The 23,687-nt window shown below is 31.9% G+C and overlaps 2 protein-coding genes and 1 long non-coding RNA gene across 9 annotated transcripts in view; 1 reads left to right on the top strand and 2 right to left on the bottom strand.

Moving 5' to 3' along the window:
• The window catches only part of LOC139488462 (protein CLEC16A-like), a 119,731-nt gene extending 113,085 nt beyond the window's left edge, over positions 1-6,646 (top strand). For all 7 annotated transcript variants that reach the window (XM_071274078.1, XM_071274075.1, XM_071274074.1 and 4 more), the window contains one exon: positions 5,267-6,646. In XM_071274078.1, the coding sequence (XP_071130179.1) occupies positions 5,267-6,264 (998 nt within the window). In that variant the 3' untranslated portion in view covers positions 6,265-6,646. The remainder of the gene's footprint in view (positions 1-5,266) is intronic.
• The window catches only part of LOC139488464 (uncharacterized), a 147,337-nt gene continuing 124,671 nt past the window's right edge, over positions 1,022-23,687 (bottom strand). Inside the window, exons 16-19 of the long non-coding RNA XR_011656006.1 lie at positions 22,209-23,669; positions 12,596-12,785; positions 7,783-7,809; positions 1,022-2,782 (exon numbers count right to left, since the gene is read on the bottom strand). This is a non-coding gene — a long non-coding RNA (uncharacterized lncRNA). The remainder of the gene's footprint in view (positions 2,783-7,782; positions 7,810-12,595; positions 12,786-22,208; positions 23,670-23,687) is intronic.
• LOC139488463 (suppressor of cytokine signaling 2-like) lies at positions 18,311-19,990 on the bottom strand. The gene has a single exon (XM_071274079.1). The coding sequence runs from the start codon at positions 19,625-19,627 to the stop codon at positions 18,875-18,877; it is 753 nt and encodes a 250-aa protein (XP_071130180.1). The 5' UTR covers positions 19,628-19,990; the 3' UTR covers positions 18,311-18,874.

The raw sequence follows: 23,687 nt of genomic DNA, 5'->3' as shown, positions 1-23,687 counted from the left end.
ATTTTATCTTAATCGTTCCTCATGAAAATTGAAAAATATAAAACACCAAAAAAAAACATTTTCTGCTGAAGCTACTGCTCCTTATTATTTTTTATATGTGAAAGAAGATAACTACATTCAGAGACATATTTATTATTTATAATTTCATATTGTATTATATGTCTCTGCTGCAGTTCAGTAATAATTTTGATAGTTTGCTTTATATGGTTGATGTAAAATACGATTTTTAGAAGATTTGAAGTCTGAATAAATTAATATATATTCTTTTAATCAAAACAACAACTTTGAATATTAAAGTAAAATAATAATGCTGTTGCAGATGTTTGACTCGCATATTCAATCAGAATAATTTAACTAGAGTGTAACAATTATGATGTTTTGGATGTAGGCCAACGGCCCTGTTAAACTGAATCACTAGCTAGTTGTGTCATAACACGGAGATGATTACACTTCTTGGAACAGTATGCAAATTAGTTCTGGGAAAACTTTAAATGTTGTATAATATTTGTTTTGATATCTAAATCAGCTGATTTGTAAATTTAGAATGTTAGGTTTAGAAAATGTTTTTAAATTTGTTTAATTTAAAGTAAATTGTTTATTCTTACATTAAGAGAGAAAAACAATGTTTCAGATGAAAAATTGCCTTTCTAGAAAAATTTGATCTTATGTCTGGTTTCTTAATAAATTTGTAATTATAAACTAAGTAGCTGGCCATTAACAATTTTTCAGTATAAAATGCTAGAAAATTTTATTAACATACACAACAACAAAAAAGCAATTTAAGAAATATATTTGAATACAATTTATCACGATGGTTTCGGCAGTAAAAAATGGAGTCACATATGATCAGAACGACTTCGTTCTTTATAACTTCACAATATTATTTAGTTTTAAAGAAAAAATTCTCAATTATAATTTTGTTTAATCTATACTTAAAATAAATTGTACGATGAAATATATTTTTATATTAGTATATAAGCAATTTTTAATTCGGAGTTTTGATAGTTTAGGAGTGGGGTACTTTTCTTTTTGCATTTGGTACGTTAAAATATAAATATCTTGCTTATTGAATAAACTTCATTTCTTTGGGAGAAATAAAATCTTTTTATAAATTTGCATATTAATTGAATTGATAATTTTTAAATGATTTATTTTTTACTCAGGTCAAAGAGTTTAATTATTATGAAATGCTATAAATATCACACGTAAAGCAATAAACATTGAACAGAGAAAGACATGAAATACGAAAAAATACGAATCGACACTATATTATATGGATTTTTTAGGGGGAAAGTGAACTCGACTATTAAATTTTGCTAATAGCTTAGATTATTTTATTTTATTTTGGGAGGATTAAACGTGAATTTTTAATGAGGTACGTTTTCATCATTTCTCTATTTCGACAATGGCATTGTGTGATTAACTTTAGCCTGGGATCCTGCCGTTTTGCACAACAGTTGTGTTAGTATGCCCGGCTAGATTAACTTTTGCAAATGACTATTGGATGTGGCCTTGTATTTTCTCCCTTTGTTTATATAAGTTGTTGACCGTCGTATGTCGTTTCTTTTTTGACCAATTATTGGAAAAAATTGCAAGTTCATATGTATTTCCTAGCTTAAAGGAAATTATTTGAAACAACATCTTGTTACGTTGAACAGAACATAAAAAATGGCTTGAAAGTAATATATTTTAACACAATTATATCATGAAAGAAAAAAGATGTTCGTAGAAAGAAAAAAAAACTCGATTAATTTTTATAGAAACTTTAATAAAACCCGTATAGTTATAAATTTTAGCTTTACTCTCGTACCATTTTTTGTTGAAAATGTTTATTAAATAGGAAGTCGAAAGAAATCATAGGGATGTTCAAATTCAAGCTATTTTTAGAAACTGACAACGGTATGGCAAAAACAAAAAAGAAAAAAATACAAACGGTCTATAAAACACATTATAGAAAACAAAACTGTGAACGGGACAACACGAAATGACATACCAATTAAAGACAAACTAAGTGGTTCTCCTGTAACGTGCATATGAGGGACGAGGATTGGGTGATTCAAATAGTGAGTTATGCGTTGTTGTATTGATTTTATTCTTTCAGATGTCTGATAGTTACAAAAATATCTTTTTATATAAATTTAGGTTTTAAAGGATCGTGACATAAAAAGTCCATCGTCAAGTTGGTTCTACGGTTTTGATTTGATACGGTCAACCTCTAATTATTAAAGGTCTAAATCCTTCATGATAAACAAAGAATAACAATAAAACTGAACTCCAAGTTAAATTTTAAAAAGTGGAAGTTTATAAAGACTGATCATCTGTGGACTGACTAAATCAAACGTTTTAACTAATCAAACGTGTGAAAAACAACCGTCATATTCCTGACCATCAACTGGTATTTTTAAACGAACAGGGTTAAACCTGGTTGTAGTTCTAGCTAAACCTCCCTTGAAATAAAAGAGATTTAAAGGAATTACAAGTGTTTACATCTTTTTGTTATTGATAACTAAAAATGTAATATACTGTCCACGATGTATACCTATATTTGTGAAGATTTAGTAGAGTTTGAATATAAATATATGAAATCTAGGATGTATATATCTTAATTTTGTATGCGTTATATAATGTTTTATACATGTTTTGCTTTATATGGAATCAAACGAGCATCGATTCAAAGCAAATAAATCTTACACTGTTTGTAGGTTCTGTGGAGCTTTAGTTGGTCTTTTTTCCCCAGAAATATCTTAAACCGTATAACCATCATGACTGTATCTGTTTTAACCTATAAATATACATGTGCATATGTTTGAATATATATGAATATAGCTTTTTTTACGCTAGTAAACAACAAAAGCGACATTTGGCTTTTAATTATTATAAAAGAAAATGGATTTTCAAATATTTGTCTCGAGCATCACTGACGATGCATTTTTTGTCGACATGCGCATCAGGTGCAGACAAATTGGTATGGTCAGTGTTATAAGAGGTTTACTTCTAGTCTTTAACAATTGACAATTGTTGTGTATTCTCTTCTATTTCGTTCACACACAGGCGGAAACCCGATTGAAATAGAACAAAAGAATCGAAGCTCTTTGTTAGAGAAGGCGATAAATGCTTACTGTAATGTTTACTATAGTAACAAAAAATTTTAAAAGTTAATAGAAACAAATAAAATGACTTTTTTCTTCTCACTTACGAAGTGTTCTATTATAAAAACACCATTTGCATAAGGTTTCAATTTATCTATTACATAATTAAGCAGAACAATTAGATATCAAGTCGACGACATGGGTATCTATCAAGTTGGATGTAGAAAATGCATAACCTTTTTAATAAAAATACAACGGACGGAGAACATATCAATCTATTAGTGCAGTAATTTTCGTGTCTGCCCTTCCATTATGTGACTCAATAAAAAATTCAAATAAATGGGTAACAATTGTATCGAAAAGAAAAAATCGAGTGGACCTTTTTATGTTAGGGCGTGTTTGAGTTGACTATTTTGTCTTGAAAACGTACAAAGCAAGAATATTTGATACATCATCTCGCTTCAGATTCTCTCATTTTTATATATATCAAACCTACAGGTTGAATTATAACATAACAAAATCACAGTACTGAAAGATGAAATATATGGGTATAGTGAAATACCTATCTAATGAATCATAAAAACAGAGTATGTGTGTTCGAATGGCTATTTTTTTACTTAAAGTACTTGACGACAGTCTTTCAAGTTGGATGATGAAAATGCATATCTTCGAAAAAAAATATTTGTTTGTGTGTGATAACTAAAGGTTTATAGCCTTCAACCACTAAACAAATCTAGTCTGCCCTTCCACGAAATATTTAATTGGATTTTTTTTTAAATATTTATGAATTTTTCAAAAATTCCACCCGGCAACCGATCAGAAAATAGTTTTCATTTGAATCAATTCATTACGTTTTATTTCCACATTAAATTTATAGTATTTTATTAAAGTTTGTTGTGTCATGTACATCCACTGTATATCCTTTTCTAAAAATCTATCATAATTCAATGAAATTAGAAATAGTTTTCGTACGTAAATAATTATGTACTGCTGAGTGATTTTCCATTATTTAGAATCTTCATAATATTTAATACTAATAGTATATACTGTATAGATTTTCCTTTCTTTAGAATCTTTATTATTTAATATCAATAATATATACTGCGTAAATGATTGTTTGCCAATACCAGCAACCAATATTTATTTTCTTCATTTCATTAAATATAAGCGACAATTCTCAACAAACAAGTATTAGATTATTTTAACAAGAAAATATACCACATGCTGCAATATTTACTTATATACCAGTAATCCATGTGAGAAATAAATTGTTTTTTTTTATTTCTAGGTTTTATAATTAAACTTTTGTATAATTTCCTTCAAAAAACATTTTGGGGTCGTATAATGGTATGGTGTCGTCGTCGTCTGCGTCGTCGTCTTCCGAAGACACATTGGTTTCCGGACAACAACTTTAGTTTAAGTGAATAGATCTTTATGAATTTTTTTCGGAAGGTCAATACCACAAAAAGGAAGGTTGGGATCGATTTTGTGGATGATGGTCCCAATCGTTTAGGAATTAGGGACCCAAAACAAGCATGTTTCTAGTTTCAGGATAAGAACTTGTGTATAAATATTTCGATTGCTCTGAAACTGTACCACACTGTTTAATACCACAAGTAGAAGGATGTGATTCATTTTAATGGTTACGGTGCCAACAGTTGAGGAATTTAGGGTCAAAAACCCCCATTTTTCTAGTTTCCAGACAATAACTTGTGTTTAAGTGTATGGATCTCTCTAAAATTGTACTACAAGGTTCCATACTACAAAGGAATGGCTGCCCAGCCGAGTTTTGGGGTTATTGCTCCAAGGGGTGGGGGTTGGGGTGGTTCAATAAGTTTGGGGAATCTTTTGTTTACAACTTTTTTAAGGGATTCATATTTTTTTTCAAATTTTTGTGAAATCTTCAATTGCACACTACAGTATTGCGCAATAGATTTGCAAGATCTTTGACCACATTTATGTTGTGTCAGAAATCTATATTATGTAAAAACATTTGATCACAATCCAAATTCAAACAGTATCAAGCTTTTAATAAATATTGTGTCCAAATTTGCCCCAACTTTTCATGTTTCGACCTCTGCGGTCGTATCAGGCTGTGTTCGGTGAAACGTTTTATTTACTCTGTCACAAGATTCTTATTTATGACCACTTACTAATAACTTTCCATTTTGTTTTAGGGAGAAGTCATCCAATTCGTAGTGTGTCAACACCTTCTCAGCAGACTCAAGAAATAACTCCAGTAAGCACACCCACACCGCAATCGCCGCAAGTAGACCCAATTCAGTCTGTGCCTACAAAATCTCATGGCCAAGAAACAAACAACGAATCAACTGATAGTGTTGAAATAGCTGAAGAAGCTTTTGCTTACCAAACTTTTAATCAGCATACAGGGACTAACGCTTCTAGTCGTCATTCACCTTCACCTCTTGAAAATTCCCCTTTTCAAGAAATTCAAATGGAAGATTTGTCAAAAAGGAAGAAAAAACATTCGAAAAAGATGCCAAATGTACGTCTGCATCAAATGAAATCGTCATCTAGAAGCCATTCTCATAGCCCAAAACGTGATGAGGGCATCAGTTCAGATAGAGGACGTTCTTATTCGATGGTTGAGGAAAGCAAACGTGATAGAAGTTTAACTCCAAAAGGCAGGGGTCATAGTAACAGTGAACCTTTTTCAGAAGGAAAACGTTCACGTCCATCTTCGGGGTCGTCTGCAGACGAAAGTCAAAAAATCAGAACTAGAAGTAAGGAGAGTCAGTCTCCAAAAACACTTAGACCAGCAGAGGCTCCAGCCTTGACTTTATTTTCGCAAGACAGTGAATCAATGGCAACTAGTATAGACTCATTAAAACTAGTGCCACCAGCCGAGAGTCTAAGGACTCCTAGTGATACATCGAGTACAGGAACTAGCAACGATGGAATGAATACAGATGTAGAGAATCAGGATATTAAAGACTCTGGGCCAAGTTTCAAAGACACGAAACCAAATTTTGCATTTAAATCACCGTCTGCAGCGGATGTTGAAATAAGTAAAGCAAGAGTTGGATCTGTTGCCCGGGCTAAATCTTCTACAGCTACAGATCAGCTGACAAAGCTAGCTCAGATTGTACAGGAACATTTCTCTGACGATAAAGAGAGTGAAACAGACTTTGTAGATCAGAATACCGGCATGTGAGAGATTATTAAAAGATTTACTCTAGTCTGGAAATTTAAGTGCAATGTAAGGTTATAAACCTGTAAATAAGAATTGTTTTATAGACATATTAATATATATTATACATTAGTTTGGGAAACTTTTAATATAATTGTGTACAAATATCCTGTGGTGAGTTAAGGATTAAAGTTTATGGGATTGGAGGGGAGGGGGTCTTATAGGATTTTGTTTATCCATCTGACCAGAAACATTTCTTTAAAGTTGGAGTGCCATTTATGAAGAAGAGTAAAATTATATCTATTTGATTATGAAGTGCTTTTATTTCTGTTTATATTATTGTCTGTGATTATCTTCGTTTTGGTGTGTTATGCATGTATAATAAGCCTAAAAGGATTTGATTTGAGGTTGTTTTTTTGTCTTTTTACGCCACTTTAAAGCACCGCTTTTGGGCTATTTCGTGGCGGCTAGTTTTTATTTTTGGAGGAAGCCGGAGTGCCCGGAGAAAACCACTGACTTTCGATAGGAAAACTACAACCCTAGTCAATTAAGATTGGAGTCTAGTGTTCGAACTCACGACCTAAATGATCACTGGCTATTGATTACAGTAGTAATGTAACTACTTAGACCACTCAGCCACCAAGGCTCCTAGCCTAAAAGGAAGAGGACTTTGGTAGTATGGGAAAGTTATCTGCTAACTTTTTTCTTCTATATGTTGCTTTTATGTCGACCAGGTTTGTCTATTTCTTCTCAAGGACAGAGGCCAAAACTCAACGTATACTACTTTCTACTACACCAAGTCTGATGTTACATGAATATGAAGCCGAATAGAATCATTCACAGGAGATTTAGCATTTTGAACACATGTATACATTTTGCTTTTTAGTATACATGTTCTGTGTAATGATACAATTACATCAGATATGTGCCATTTGATTGTTATTCTTAAATGATTAGAAAATGCTAAACCAAGTATATAGCATATCGTTTGCTTATATAATGCACTAGTTATAAACCTGGTATCTTTGGTGAGTTATCACTAGATTTAAATATACATAACCAAACGAAAATAGATTTATCTGCTCCTATTCTTCAGTTTTCAACTTGTAGAATGAGAATACTTGCCAATTATAAAACTTCCTAACGGTATTTTGAAGTGTTTTGCACAATTTAAGTACAATTTAGGAGTTAACAACTGTTTGTGTACATCATATTAATGTTTGTATGTGGGCGTCAGAACTAAAATTCTGCCAGTAAAAACTGGCCTTCAAATAGCATTTAACTCTTTCAATTATTGTCTATTTATATATGCGTATTACAATGACCTTGATTTTTCTTTCCATTAATTATCGTTTTATAATATTCGTATGATGACCTTGAAGTTTCTCCCCATTTTAATACAAGTTTATCAACATTATAATCTAATGCTGTATATTTCTATCATTGAATGTACATGTATCTATGTGAATGAGTTACATGAAACATACTATTCCTAATGTGTAAGGGCAAAAAAGCTTTATGTAAATAGTATCAAGCACTCACTACGTTTCCTTTTATGAAGTGTTTGACCTAAAAATAGAAGGAAAAACAAAAAGATTACATGTCGGTAGAATGCAGTTTTTACTTATCACGCTTTTAGCTAAATGTTTCAACGGTCGACTGCATAAAAAAAACTATCTAAAACGGGAGATAACTCTTGCAGCCTCCAACTCTTAAAAAGTTACTGATCTCATTATGAACTTTTTTCAGAAACATGCATATTTATATGTTTGGGTTGTATGCTGTAAAGGTCACAAGTCATTGAGGAATGACAATCATAGTTATATGAAAGATGGGTCGTCACTTGAAGGTCACATTCTAAGCCGCCATTTTTATTTTATTGTTTGCTGCAGGAGTTATGGAACTTTTACCATTTGTTTGACATATTTTAACATAGTTAGAGCTTCTCAAATAGCATTTGCCAGAAAACTTTCGTACTTGTTAGGATGCGTAATTGGCCGTATTTTACTTCCATTTTAATGGGACAAATGTTTGCTAGAATTAAGGACTTCTACAATGCGTATTCTATAGTAATGACACTCTGCGAAATATTGTCAAAAACTTTCATAAATTCTAAGATTGTTTCTCTCTTCTAGTATGAGTTATTGGCCCACTTTACCGCAATTTTGTTGTGGGTTTTTTCGCAGCAGTTTTTGGACTTTTGTTTTTAATTTTGATTATTGTAACATGAAATAAGCTTATGTGTATAATTTGAATAAATTGAAATTGAATAAAAGTGCATGTAGTAAATACAACGAAATGTCATATCAAAATCATTTTAAATTGAGATAAAGTGTAACAATACATTGACATACTGTATGCATGTCTGTGCTCTTGGAACTATTACATTAAAGAGTTACAGAATCGGGACAGTTTTCTACAACGTAGCAATATTATTAGGATCAAGATCCTGGTATCAGCTATGCCACAGAGAAGACTTAGTGATTGGTGTTAGGAGTCAGGGTTGAACCGTCAAAATTGTACATAAATTGGTCCATTAAAATCTTAAGGTTATCAGATGAAGAGATGAGCTTATGTTTTCGTTGAGCCATTTCTTTCTTTTACGTATTCTAAATTAAACTTTGGAAAGTGTTTTTAGCTCACCTGGCGTCCGTCGTCGTCGTCGTCCGTCGTCGTTAACTTTTACAAAAATCTTCTCTTAAACTACTGGGCCAAATTTTACCAAATTTAGCCACAATCATCATTGGGGTCTCTAGTTTAAAAAATGTGTCCGGTGACCCACCCAACCAACCAAGATGGCCCCATGGCTAAAAATTGAACATAGGGGTAAAATGTAGATTTTGGCTTTTAACTCTGAAACCGAAGCATTTAGAGCCAATCTGACACGGGTGTTAAATTGTTCATCAAGTCAATATCTATCTGCCCTGAAATTTTCAGACGAATCGGACAACCGGTTGTTGGGTTGCTGTCCCTGAATTGGCAATTTCAAGGAAATTTTGTCGTTCTTGAATATTATTATAGATAGAGATAAAGTGTAAACAGCAATAATGTTCAGCAAAGTAAGATCTACAAATAAGTCAACATGACCAAAATTGTCAGTTGACCCCTTATGGAGTTATTGCCCTTTATAGTCTTTTTTTACCAATTTTTCGTAAATTTTTGTAATCTTTTACAAAAATCTTCTCCTCTGAAACTGTTGGGAAAAATTCAACCATACATGGCAACAAACATCATTGGGGTATCTCGTTAAAAAAATGTGTGCGGTGACCCAGCCAACCAACCAAGATGGCCGCCATGGTTAAAAATAGAACATAGGGGTAAAATGTAGATTTTGGCTTATAACTCTGAAACCGAAGCATTTAGAGCAAATCTGACGTGGGGTTAAATTGTTCATGAAGAAAGATTTATCTGCCTTGGCATTTTCAGATGAATTGGACAACCGGTTGTTGGGTTGCTGTCCCTGAATTGGTAATTTTTAAGGAAATTTTGCCGTTTTTGGTTATTATCTTGAATATTATTATAGATAGAGATAAACTGTAAACAGCAATAATGTTCAGCAAAATAAGATCTACAAATAAGTCGATATGACCAAAATTGTCAATTGACCCCTTAAGGAGTTATTGTCCTTTATAGTCAATTTTTAATAATTTACATAATTTTTTGTAAATTTTTACAAAATATTTTCCACTGTAATTACTGGGCCAAGTTCATTATAGATAGAGAAAATTGTAGCAACAAGAATGTTCAGTAAAGTAAGATCTACAAACACATCACCATCATCAAAATACAATTTTGTCTTAATTTTATCTGTGTCCATTGTTTAATATGCACATAGACCAAGGTGAGCGACACAGGCTCTTGAGAGCCTCTAGTTTTTTTTAATAAGACCGCAAAAATTGTTTTGCGTCGTATAATGCTATCATGTGTGCATCTAGTTTCCGGACAATAACTTTAGTTTTAGTGAGTGGATTTGTATAAATGTTTACCAGAAGGTTCAATACCACTAAAGGAAGATTGGAATTGATTTTGGGATTTATGGTCCCAATAGTTTAGGAATAAGGGGGCAAAAATAAGCATTTTTGTAGTTTTCAAACAATTATTATAACTTGTGTATAAGTGTATGATCTCTGAAACTATACCACAAGTTTCCAAACCATGAAGGGATTATTAGTATTGACTTAGGAGGAGGAGTATGACTCAAAAATTTTTGGAATTAGGGGCAAAAGAGGGGGAAACTCGGTTTTTCTGGTCAATGGAAAATTAAGACAATTTAAAAGCAGTGTAAGGGAGGTAACTCAAAAACGTTTAACATACACTGTTGAGTAGGTTTTGGATTAACCTCCCTTCTTGTAAATTATGTATAAAGAAATGTCAGGTTTTGCACTAATTGGCAAAAAAAGGGGGTGGTAGTAGTTTTCAATTTTTTTCCCACATTTCTCAAATTCCAAATTTTTGAAAAGTTTGAAGAACAAATCTTTAATTGCACAATATTGCTCAATAGATTTGTAAGATCTTGACATTTGTTTTGTGTCAGAAACTCTAGTACGTCAAAAATTTGATCACAATCCAAATTCAGAGCTATATCAAGCTTGAATGTTGTTTCCATGCTTGCCCCAACTGTTCAGGGTTCGACCTCTGCGGTCGTATAAAGCTGCGCCCTATTGTTTGTATAATAGAATTGTTTTGCAGTCGGGATTAACGTGGTGCACCTCATTTCTGTATACATATAGTATTTTAAGATCATAAATCATGTTTTATTAATTTTAATATGCACGCCATGCCTAGCTACCCAGAAAATGTATTAAAAATTATTAAAACTGAATTTAATTTATTCATTTACAGCTATTTAAATACTAATTTTTCCTCCCTCGAGCTATTATATAACAAGCGAAACTACGCCCACACACAAAGAAACCCAGTAACAGTTCATAAAGTTATATGGACCAATGCAAATGAAAATACTGAAGGTTACGGTAAAATACTATAATGAATTGCATATTTAAGTAGGATTGATCATTCTGTAGAAGAAAGGTTGTGAGTTTAAGTGAAGATATACCTCTCGAACTCTTTGAACTGATTTTTTTTTCAAGTTATGATTTATAGTTTCAGAGTCTAATATAATCTATGTCTCTGCTTAAAGTAGTGCTTTTCACCTCAGTTTCTCTAACAGAGTGTGATCGTAGGGAGTTTCCTCAAGTCAGATCATCATTCGGTCAAGATCCTAATTTTCTTTCAAAATATATGTAACATCATAATTATTTACTCCACTTTAATAGTCATCGTACTAATGACCTCACTAAGCTACTTCGTGAATGGAACAAAAAAATATAGGACACCCATGCTTTTGTGGTTGATAAAAATAATGATTTCAAGTGGTGCTAAAATTGGCATTTTGATGTAATGTAAATATGTAGAAAATGAAATCTTCTAAGCATTTAGGAAAAATCTGCCTGTCTTAAATGAAGTTTATGCCCCTAAATAGCTGATTGTTATCTTTTAAATTGATATTTACCAATATTTTAAAATTTATAGTAGGTAGACTAAAATGAAAGTATTGAGCAAGGATAATAAAAGTAAAAAGTTACTGCGCAGTACATACCTTTCTGTATTTTTTTTTTTATCAATGCAGCTATGATGAGTGTGGTTTTTGACGACCTTGACTTATCATGAGGGTCTTGTGCGGTCGGGAAAGCAGATAGGAGTAACGCATAAAACTTTAAAACCATCTTTTTTCTTAAAGCTTCAATCCGACTTGTTTGGTCGTTTCTGGAATAAAACCTAAATGGAGCCATGGCAGTTGAGATGTTGATTACTATAAATAAACGGCTAGAGATACCTGTGCTTTGTACAATGTGGTCAATTGGCCGTTTCAGAATCTAAAGGACTATGGGTAATTTCATAGTTCGTACCCCAAAATGAAAATAACGTCACGTCATTGGTTGAATTTCCATTGTTTTGGACGTTTTCAACCAATCACGACGTTTTGGTGTACACTTTTGAAAATATTACCCAGTGTGCATTAGGTTCTGAAACGGCGAATTGTAGGCTGATTGATTATTATGAGTGTCTGTCTTATAATGTTAAGTAAAAAAATGTTAAGTTTAATGCATTATAGTAATATTTTAAATGAATATTTATTAAACAGTTATAATATGTACAGTATATGAGGAATTTGTAAATTGTATGAACTTTGTAAAATGTCCATGAAATAAAAGATTACAATATGTGAATACTTGTTTCTTATCGACTGTAATAATTCGATGCAAACTTTTCTAACTGTATTTTTTGACATAACGGACACAAACATACATGAAACACTTATGTTCAATTTCTAATATGCTTTTTACAAGCTTACTTACCCCTATGGTCTATTTAATCTTTTACCATCACTTTATTTCCGTCGTCCGTAAACATTTCTGTAAAAAAAAATCTCCTTTGAAACTGTTCAATTGATAGGAACCAAAGTTGCTTGCTTTATCTGTTTGGTGTTATCTGCAAAGTTTTTAATTTTCAACCCGGTTGACCAACCAACATGGCAGTAATGTCTGAAAATATAAAATAAGTTACAACTACAGTGATGGCTTTTAATTATCGCTAAAACCATAGCAATTAAAGAAAACCTCACAGGGTTAAAATGGTCAACGCAACAAGTTATACACACAGGCACTTGTCTTAGAATATTTTTTTTGTATGAAGGTATGAAGGAAATATTTTTCTGAGACAAGTGCCCGTGGTTCTACATGTATCTACCAGCATCATTTTTGAATAAGTCTCCATTTACATGAGTTTGAGTTTTTGCCGCTGAAATGTTTAGGTTTTTGTCGCAGAAAGCTCGACATAGGGGTAGTGATCCGGCGGCGGCGGCGTTAGCTAACTTCTTCAAAGCTTTATATTTTAGAAGGTGGAAGACCTGGTTGCTTCAATCTTTGTATATGGATGCCTCATGTTACGAAGTTTCTGTTAGTGACATGTCCAATGTCCTTGACCATATTTTCATGATTCAGTGACTACTTGAAAAAAAAGTTAAGATTTTTTGTAATGTTAAATTCTCTCTTATTATAAGTAATAGGATAACTATATTTGGTATGTGCGTACCTTGCAAGGTCCTCATGCCCGTCAGACAGTTTTCACTTGACCTCGACCTCATTTCATGGATCAGTGAACAATGTTAAGTTTTGGTGGTCAAGTCCATATCGCAGATACTTTAAGCAATAGGTCTAGTATATTCGGTGTATGGAAGGGCTGTAAGGTGTATATGTCCAACTGGCAGGTGTCATCTGACCTTGACCTCATTTTTCAGTGGTTATAGTTAAGATTTTGTGTTTTGGTCTGTTTTTCTTATACTTAATGCAATAGGTCTACTATATTTGGTGTATGGAATGATTGTAAGGTGTACATGTCTAGCTGGCAGGTGTCATCTGACCTTGACCTCATTTTCATGGTTCAGTGGTCAAAGGTAAGTTTTTGAGTTTTGGTCTTTTTTTCTAATACTATATGCAATAGGTCAACTGTATTTGGAATAGAACATATGGAAATATTTTATGATCTATATGTCAGTCACGCAGGTTTTATTTCACCTTGACCTCATTTTCACGGTTCATTGCTTAGTGTTTAGTTTTTGTGTTTTGATCTTTTTCTTGAACTATAAGCAATATATCAACTATATTTGTTGTATGGAAGAATTGTTAGCTGTATATGCCTGCCTGGCATGGTTCATCTGACCTTGACCTCATTTTCATGGTTCATTAGTTAATGTTACATTTTTGTAAGTTTGTGTGACAGTTGTAATAAAGCTTTATATTTAGGACTATCAACATAATATCAATGATTAGTAAAGAAGGCGAGACATTTCAGCGTGTGCATCCTTTTTTTTAAACTTTTTTAAAATTTCTTTACCATTTTTTCAAAATATAATATTAAGTAGGTTTAAAGTTAATCAATTGCAAAATGACCAGCATGACAAAATTAATCCATCCTGAAAATTGTAAATAAAATCCATCCTGAAAATTGTAAATAAATCTAACTTCTCATGTTGGAGTTATTGCCCCTGAAATATAGATTTCTTTTCTACCCAATTTTTAGCAGTTAATGTCTGTTATTGTGATAACTATAGCAGCTAGTTTTAAAACCTATATTGCAAAAATGATCAGCACAAGCTACATGTGTCTTCCTTCGAAATTTAAGACAAAAATACTTTTTTTTGTGGTATGTCAAAGTGTGAACTTGCAGTAGTTCAGTTTATATCATTACGATTACAAAGTTTGTCAGGGCGTAAAAATAGAACATAAAACGGGAAATAAGCTGTAGAAATTGAAACTGTTTATCTCTCAACTCGTTGTTGGAATGCAGCCAATCAGGTGCTATTTTTTTCCAGGCCTAGAAAGGAGAATAGCCGATATTTATTCGACAATTGAATAGCGGCAAGACCTGACATATTATCCCGCTCTCAGTTCCCAAAACTGTGTAATAAAAAACTCCAATATGGCAAAAAAACAACGAAATGATATATAAATAAGAAAAAGAGGTAGGATTGTCAACGTGACAAATCTCCACAAGAGACCAAATGATAGTTGGTTATCTTTTAGATGAGCACATCAAAATCTGGGCGTACAGACATTGATATCACAATAAATAAAATGATATTCATCATTTATATACAATATATAGGAGTAGGACTATACTTTTATTTTATAATCATTGTACTGTTTTCCGTGTACTTAAAATATATAACATGGCATCTTAATTATTAGAAAAAATCTCAGAATTTTATGTTCATTAAATTCACAATCAAATATACGATGTTTTAAAGATCAATGGTGTAAAGCAATATGTATAGGTGTTTAGGAATTTCCTTTATGAGTTGACGTGTTTCATCTCTAATTGTACACTGAATCTAACGCCACATTGCCAATTATTTTCGTCCGGAATATTATGCATGTGATAATTGCCATCGGAAGTTAAATGGAACAAACAACCAACTGCATTTGATTTTTTAATTGACCAACTATAAAATAAACGGCATGAAATCAATGGAGGCATCATGAATAAACCTCGACTACATTATGATATCCTCTCCCCTATATCATCATTGTTGTAAGACGTCCATTGTGAGAAACGATTGCGTCAAAGTTAAGTAACCAAACAACGAAAACAAATTTAGGATTACAGATCTACTGGATCTGCATTGGCTCTCTTCACTCAGGGTCAGACCCCTTTCCCTAAATTCGGTACAAGATATGTAAATTGTATAAGAACTACCTTCCGATTCCGTGACCAAAAGAGTCAAATCCTGATACAGCACCTGTTTTTTCAATTGAAATTTTATATCTCTAGTTCTTCACCAAATAATTTTACGTGATTCGATCGTACATCAGTGTAGGCATTACTTTATAATTACATGTTACTAAACGGATGATAAATTAGAAAAAGGACGAGTAATACAGCAGATGCGATATGTATGAAACAAACGTACTTCTTGGGACATTTCAAAGGAATGGATGTGACGTAGATATTTATGAAAAGGGAAATAGCATGCATGAAATCAAATGCTCCAACGTTTTGTTCCGGTACCTACAAGTATATTATTTTTAGATGACTGCATTAATTTTTAAGACTAAATTTATTTTTAAGATGTGTCAAACTTTCTCTTACTTTTGCGATCGAGCGATATAGGTCAGATTGCGTCACTACTCTTTTTAATATCAATGCACAAAACATGTGTTTGGTTTATACATGTTTTTTATTATTATCAATTACTTATGAATTAATAATTTATAAAGGAATGTCAAGCCTACTAATTCATTAACTGCAGTTGTTTTTCTTTAAATAGTGTATATTTTGTGGGTTTTTTGGGGTTTTTTTCGAGTTTGTGTTGTATTTTTAGTGCACTTTTTCGCTTCGCTTTTTTTTTTCTTTTTTTTTGGAATTTTTTTTTTTCCTCTTCTTTTTCGATTAGATTATTTTAAGTGAGGTGTCTTTTGAGATCCAAGTTTTCTGAAAACTGCGCGTTCTCAATTCTTACTAAATGACTTGCTTGTTTTTACCTCAGTCAACTTCGATCCTTTTTTGTGTGTGTCATATTACTACTCCACTGTACTACTCCTTCACTCCTACACCTCTTGTGGTGACAATTAACACTTTTAAAGATTTAATCGGTTTTCAGGTTGATAAGGACAGCATTAGTACATCTGAACTAGAGAGCGCAGACTTATTTCTACCACATAGGTCATTCACCTTTAACGGGAATCAAATGACATTGACCTTGACCTTTGAACACTTATTTGTTTTGATTCGCCGGATTGTTTTCCGAAATTATAAAGGATATCATAAACTATCGATAGTGATTAAAGTTAATATCAGCTTCCGTTTCACATTAATAAAATCACTTATTCAAGTATGTTAATTGTTCAGCTTCTTGCTGACTATTTTAGTTTACTATCAACATTGTTTACGCTATGAGATGTCTGTCTCTGAATACCCAAACAATCTGTGACGACAGGGCACAACATTAGAACTCCATAAGACAATACACGAGTGAAACGACTCAGCGGAATGTCTACACAAGAACACTCATAAAAAAACGAGGAACACTTTAAGACCGGAATTTGATTATATGATTTTCTGGTGAAAGATTCATGAGGCCATGCTAAAAAATATTTGCGTTGAAGTTTTCTTTGTTTAGAAAAAAATATTGTAAAATAAAAATAATCAAATTGAGATGTGGTGCATGACTGCCAATGAGACAAAAATTAACCCGAGTCCGAAAGACGAGGATGTACTAGTAATCAACTATAAGTCATCGTTAGGCGTTAATGCAATTAGCCAAATCCATATCAAGCCTGTTGTAAGGTATGAAGGCCTCGACATTACTATGTATACTCTTTTTCTCATTGTTGAAGGCCATACAGTGGCCTGTAATTGCTTATTACAACTTCATTATAACTCTGGCGGATAGTTGTTTCATCGGCAATCAAATTTTTGCCTGAGGCATACGATATAAGATAGTTTAAAAAAAAACCTATACACATGCATTTTTTTATTATTTGTTTTGCCTTAGTTTTACCGATCATCCATCTTTAATGAGAAATTACAATAAGACCATGATGTATATTTTTATTTATTCCTACTCGAGTAAACTGAATATTGAATTTATATTTGAAAAATGTGACTGAAAGCACAGGTCAAAATTACAACTTGATAGTTCCCTTTCAATTGATTGAAGTCGTGGGCCTCAAACCAGTTTTACATGATAAACTGCTACTATTTCTGTTTTCTACAAACCGAATATTAAAATCATATCAAAATAATTTCACAACAGTTGCCTTGGTACTTTTTTAGAACGTTATTTGTCGAATCGATGATTAGGTTCCTTCCTTAAACAAATTTTTCTAGCATCATGGTTTTTCCAAAAACAAAAAATTTCCCTATTTAATTGTATTTCTCTATGCTTTAATAGTATATATATATTTCTGTCAATATTACACCAAATTGTTATCGAAATATCATTATTACAATTAAAATTAAAATCCCACGGTGATTTAAAAAATAACATGAATCGAGACCCGGATATCTACATTGATTAATTATATATATCATAAAATATTTAACAGAAAAAACATAGATAACTTTTTAAAATCGGTTAACAAAAAATATTGATCAAAGGTCGATCCACACCCGACTTCGATGACTGTCTTATTTTACAAAATAACTTAAAAGCCAATAAACAAAAACAAATTATGAAATCTCTGGACTATCCCACAAATTATACCCTGTTATTCAATAGATAGAACAGTCAATTAGATTTTTTTTTAAATTGGACCTTCCTTTTTTTGTAGACATTCGTCATCGAGTACGATATTATATATTTATTACTGATTGACTCAATGCACATGTGAATTTGTCACTTGTTGAAGTTCAATCCTTAAGGGCGATAAGGTTAAATATTATTATCACAAAATGTGTACAAATCGGTGCATGTTTTTCTTTATATCACCTATACAAACACCAATGAAGGAAGTCAGAAGCGATTGGCTATTGGGTTTCTGTTACGGTATACAAAACACATACACAATTTAACTCAATATTTTATCTTGTAACAATTAACAATAAATTAAAAATACATACATACAATACTATTACTATTTTGTCACGTTCTGTCACCTTCGATCAATTTTTTTCTCGAAATACTGTTAAAATGTTATTAATAAATATTACCTCCATGTTTCGTTGGGAAAACATATGTGAATGCGAAAGAAAAATATTAAGCAATTTCACAAAATAAAATGATAAGTTTCACAAATTCACATGCATTCATAAATATTAACTATTGCTTTCGAAACTGGCAGTGTTCGATATGTTTTCAATATTTATAAAACATTTGTTTGCTAAAACTCTGTTCGTAAATATTTCTCATAATCGTTCGACACATGCTCATATGCTTTTTATTTTTCCCAAGACAAATTATTGCAAATTCTGTCTCGACTAGTGGGCTCGTCATGTATTCACACACCACATGTATAAGTAATACCTGTGAAGTTTTGCACCATTAGTCTTTTGAGGTAGAATTCTGCTGCTTAAAAGAGCGTTAATTCTCTTTGGATTTCATAAAAAATAATTATCCTAGTGTGAATTGTCATCAATGTAGATGTGGATAGTATTTCAAGTACTCCGACAAAGGCCGTGGTAAGTTTATTTTATCTATGTTCGCTGCTATTTCCTCTTTTTTCTGGGACACGGGTAAAGTACGATTGATTGTTAATCTACACATATGTTTTAAATCAGTCACCCCATTTACCTTTGGATTTTTAAGTACTATTGGCAAGTCCTTGCGTCCTGAACTTTCTAACCATCTACATTTGTTATGTTCATTTAATCCTAATCTTACGTAATAGTCTACTAAACTAACAATTGAATCAAATTTTGGCACACTTGATTTAATATTCACATCACAATCTAGTTGAAAAAATCCTTTTGAATATGATACCCGTACACTTGTTGGTCCCCTAGGAGTTTTCACACTCACCGAAAATAAGAAGTTGGGATCTGAACTATCCCTCACTAAAAATGTTCCTACGTCGGATTTTCCTAATGTTAACTTTGCTTGTTGACTTGACATTCCATTAAAATACCAGTTTGATTGCATAAGTAATTCCATATTCCTACTTTGAACATTAAAGTCTTTGGCACATAAATAATCTGAAGTTCTCTCTTCTATATTTTTTGTACAAGTCCGACACGTGTACGTCCCACCAGATTGTAACTTAAATTGTCTATCAATCCTTGCGTCTTTGTATGCTATTAAATCCTTTTTGTAATGTGGACTTAAATTTTTAAAATCTGACTCTGCCATACATCCAAACACCGTGATGATTTGATCTTTTGGACACATTTATATGTACCTCCTTGCCCTAATTCATCGACTGATAACGTAACTAAACTTTGTTTATAATTTGATGTCTTCTCTTTTGGGTTCGTAGAGACATTTGAAACACAAACTAAAAACTCCGCCTTTTAAATACACCATCGAGACTACTAAGAATAATCGAACTGAGAGTTCACCAAATAAAGGAGACCTATCATTCTCAGAAAATCAGGTGGTTTCCTCGGAAATCCCCTTTCGAGAAACAGCGCATGTCATTCAATTTTATATATGGAAACCACCTTTCTAAAAATAAACTTATCAGTTACTTATTTGTTTTCCTTGTAAGAAGAATGATCACAGGGAAGTATATTTCAGGTAATTAATTTATGAAATTACTAAATTAGTTGTTATGCCCGTTGTTTCAATATTCAGTACTTTGGAAGGATTTGTTTACACACTATAAAATTGCTAAAGTGAAAGTAAAACACACGTGACCTTTATTTGTAAACAATTCGCTGAATTATGTATAATTAATATACAGGTGAAGTTCACAAATAGATGCAGCATTAAGTGTGGTTTCACACACACATCCTTGTAATTCCTCGTAATTCCTCGTAAAATAATATTCATTTTTGGATACAATGAATGAAATTGTATTAAATTCAATGATGAGCAATTCATTTACTTTTCCAATAATTTAACGGCGGTTTGTGTTAGTAATCGCATATATATCTTATCCAATAATTAAGTCTACCGTAAAATTCTGATACTTCCTCTCAACATTAATTTAACTTTTGTGGTTTTACTTAGAAGTATTTTAATGTGATTATGAAAGAGATCTACTAAACGTCGTATTTGATAGAAACTGAGGGCAAGCTAAAAAAAAATATCTATAAAAATTAAATCAATACAATAAAATTGTTACTATGTATTTAAAATGTTTATGTAGCACAAATAAAAATAAGAGCATTTACTAAATATGGGACTAGTACATGAATTTGTTTATTGGTCCCAGATTAGATACACCCGGATAAATACTTCAAAATATTTTGTCTTAGCCATCATAAAGGAAGGCTTAAATTAAACATAAAGAGCAAAATTTAATGTTGAGACATATAAACCATTTAATGAAATAAAAGAAAACAAAAAAATATTCAAAACGTCTCAAAAATCGAGTGCAAGTCTTATATTTTGCAAAACCTGTGTTACCAATTAAAAGGGAATAACAGTACACTGTAGATCTGCAAAATCTGAATCTAAAATTTGAATAAGATATGTATGGCCAATGTTCGTCAAAATTTGAACCAACATAAAACAAACAAAAAATTGCAGTTTTCACATCAACACAGAGGTTATAAACAATTCTCTGTGACTTATCCTTTACTTTTTATGGTGAGAATGAAGTATTGTTATTGCTTCAACTCGAAGTGCTTATATTAAATAATCTCTAGGCTTTTTAACTAGAGTAGAGGCCGGTGGTCGCTTTTTTTTTTTTTTTAAATTTCAATTACTATTTTAAATAATTTATTTTAGTTAAATATCTATAATAATTCAAGGACATTCAAATCGACATTTTTTTTTCAAAATTTTAAACATAATTGTCGACTGGGATATATTTTGTCCGTCTCCTGTCCGTAAGTAAAACCTATATATGTTTACTGCTTGGGTGTCGTTCATTTTTCTGAGTCAGCGTCCACGTGGACCTTACTATATATAGCTATATCGTTGCATAGAATAGGGAGCTCTCTGCAAATAAAAACTGTCCTTTTACAACTCTCATTTTTGTTCCAAGATGGCTTCTTGCTGCACACTTTTTGGGTTCCTATCTTTTTTCAGTGCCAGTCCAAAATCCCGCCCTTTCGGCTGCTCATTTTGCAGAATCTTTCAATTTGATTTACTGTTAATCAGCTCTTGTAATGAATATGCAATGGACATTGGGATGAAAAAATATCAATCATTTTATGATTTATTTATGTTGGCCGTTTTTATTTTTTTTTTGTAATTAATTTAATTTCTATATAAATATCTATCATGTAAAAAAATCTATTTACATATTTTCACTTCAATTTTTAGAAATATAAAAACCAAGATTGCTCTTAAATTTATTTATAAATAAGACAATTCTTCGTGAATTTAAACATTTAAACAAATGACATATTATATGTTGCACAGCTTTGGTTTGCATTGTTAGGCTGACCCATATTTTCAGCTAAAACGATTGGGTAGAATTTATCGAATTGTAACGCCAGGGACCTGCTAAATAGGACTATTGACACGTTTCCTGGAAAAGTGAATATAATGTGTATATTTTGATAACGGAAACTTCTCACATATAACTTTCTTTCATTAGATGTGCACAACAAAATGCATGTCGATTTCTCATATGACGCGATTTAACATGAATCTTTTTTTTTAACATCGAAAATTGGAAATATCAAGTAAGCTTTTGTTTTATGTAGCATATGATAGTTTCTTCAAAATTGTACCACTAATTAATGAAGAAATGTTTGCTTGACATATATATGACCAGTGCATGTATAGCTATACTTTTAATGGTTAAACAATTGTAATTGTAAACAACATGGATTACTTATAATTATATACTTACCATATCCGGTGACCTCGTTTTTCTTGGAATCCAATGTAAATATGACCGCAATCATAAGGTTGTTCCATTTAACGAAAAAAGATATACATTTGTACTGTAATAGGCGAGGGGCCTGAGTTGGGGGTCTCATCACAATTCACGAGTTGATTTTTTGGTCAATCACGATTCACAGAAAATAAATTTCCATGATCACGGATCACGTAAATAAAAAAGTAAAAAATATATAGAAAAACGCATCACAATAGCGAAAATGCGCCGATCACTGACGAAGAATGAAAATAACCCATCAGGCCCATCATAGGTTAAAGGTGACGTAATATATAAGGATACCTAAATATAATCTCCTTATGTAGATGATATTGGACAATCACTATAATGTATAAGTAAATTCAGAAAAAAAAAAATCCCAATAAATAAAGAAAATATTTTCTAGCGATAGGATGGACAAATTTTATATCTCAACATTTTATCAATGAACTTATTTTTTATGATTTTTAGAAGGAAACAAATCGTGCATGCACACTACTCGACCGAATTGAAAATATTTTTGCATATTGAAACTTCATTTAAACGCAAATAAATTACAGAAAAACGTATCAGTATGTATTATATACCACATTAAAAGTTTTCATAAGTGGGGCGCAGTGATATTAAATTCACGAAAAATAATTACGTCGCAGTACCTAAATTAAACCGAGTATCTAATTTAAACCATTTCTTCAACCGCCCTCCAAAAATGACAGATATCTTTTACCTTTATTTGTCATTTTCCCAATGTCACTAAATGCCTAAATGATGTACAACAAACGGTTATAATATTATACCACTGCAGAGTTAGTCTCCAGTGAAAAGAGGGAGCATTTACGGAAACGCCCATAACTAGACTCAAGCTAGCGAACAATAATCCAGCGAACATGCGACGTCTAGATCAATTCAACTTTTATAATGGGCAATTGAAATAAATCACAAGCATCAATTTCTTGCAAAAAGGAGTCATATATATATATATAATCATACTAAACGTTTGTCAAATTATTTTTATAAATGTTGAGAAATAAAGCAAAACATCGATTTTGAGTTCTCACTACGGTATCACAGATGTTAAGCTTGTGTGCATGCGATTTAGATACTTCTCAATATAGAATCACGGATCTGAAGTTATTAGCTTATGTGCGATTTGGGTACTCCTCATTAAAGTTCCGTTTGGACGTCGACTCTAATCCATTTCATCTATTTTATCAGCATACGGATTCAATTTGAATTTGGTGAATTTACGAAAGAAGCATGCATCTAAAAGATAAAACACCTTCACATTATATTTTTAACGCAAAACTGTGAAGAATTCTTAAGTTGATGAATTGGAAAGCACTGCTTTGTTTTGCTCCCTGTTTTTGATGCTCACAAAAGATTTGCAGTTGTCTTCTATACTTTAAAGCTCCATCTGATCTTTCTAAAGTTATCCTAAAACAATAACAAGTG

The sequence above is a fragment of the Mytilus edulis genome, chromosome 9 (assembly GCF_963676685.1).
Source record: "Mytilus edulis chromosome 9, xbMytEdul2.2, whole genome shotgun sequence".
Taxonomy (NCBI): Eukaryota; Metazoa; Mollusca; class Bivalvia; order Mytilida; family Mytilidae; genus Mytilus; species Mytilus edulis.
The sequence above is the reverse complement of the archived record's forward strand: the minus strand, read 5'-3'. Positions and strand labels throughout refer to the sequence as shown.

Coding starts and splice junctions, on each gene's coding strand:
- LOC139488463 (XM_071274079.1), bottom strand. CDS start 19,627: ATGTGTCCAAAAGATCAAATCATCACGGTGTTTGGATGTATGGCAGAG.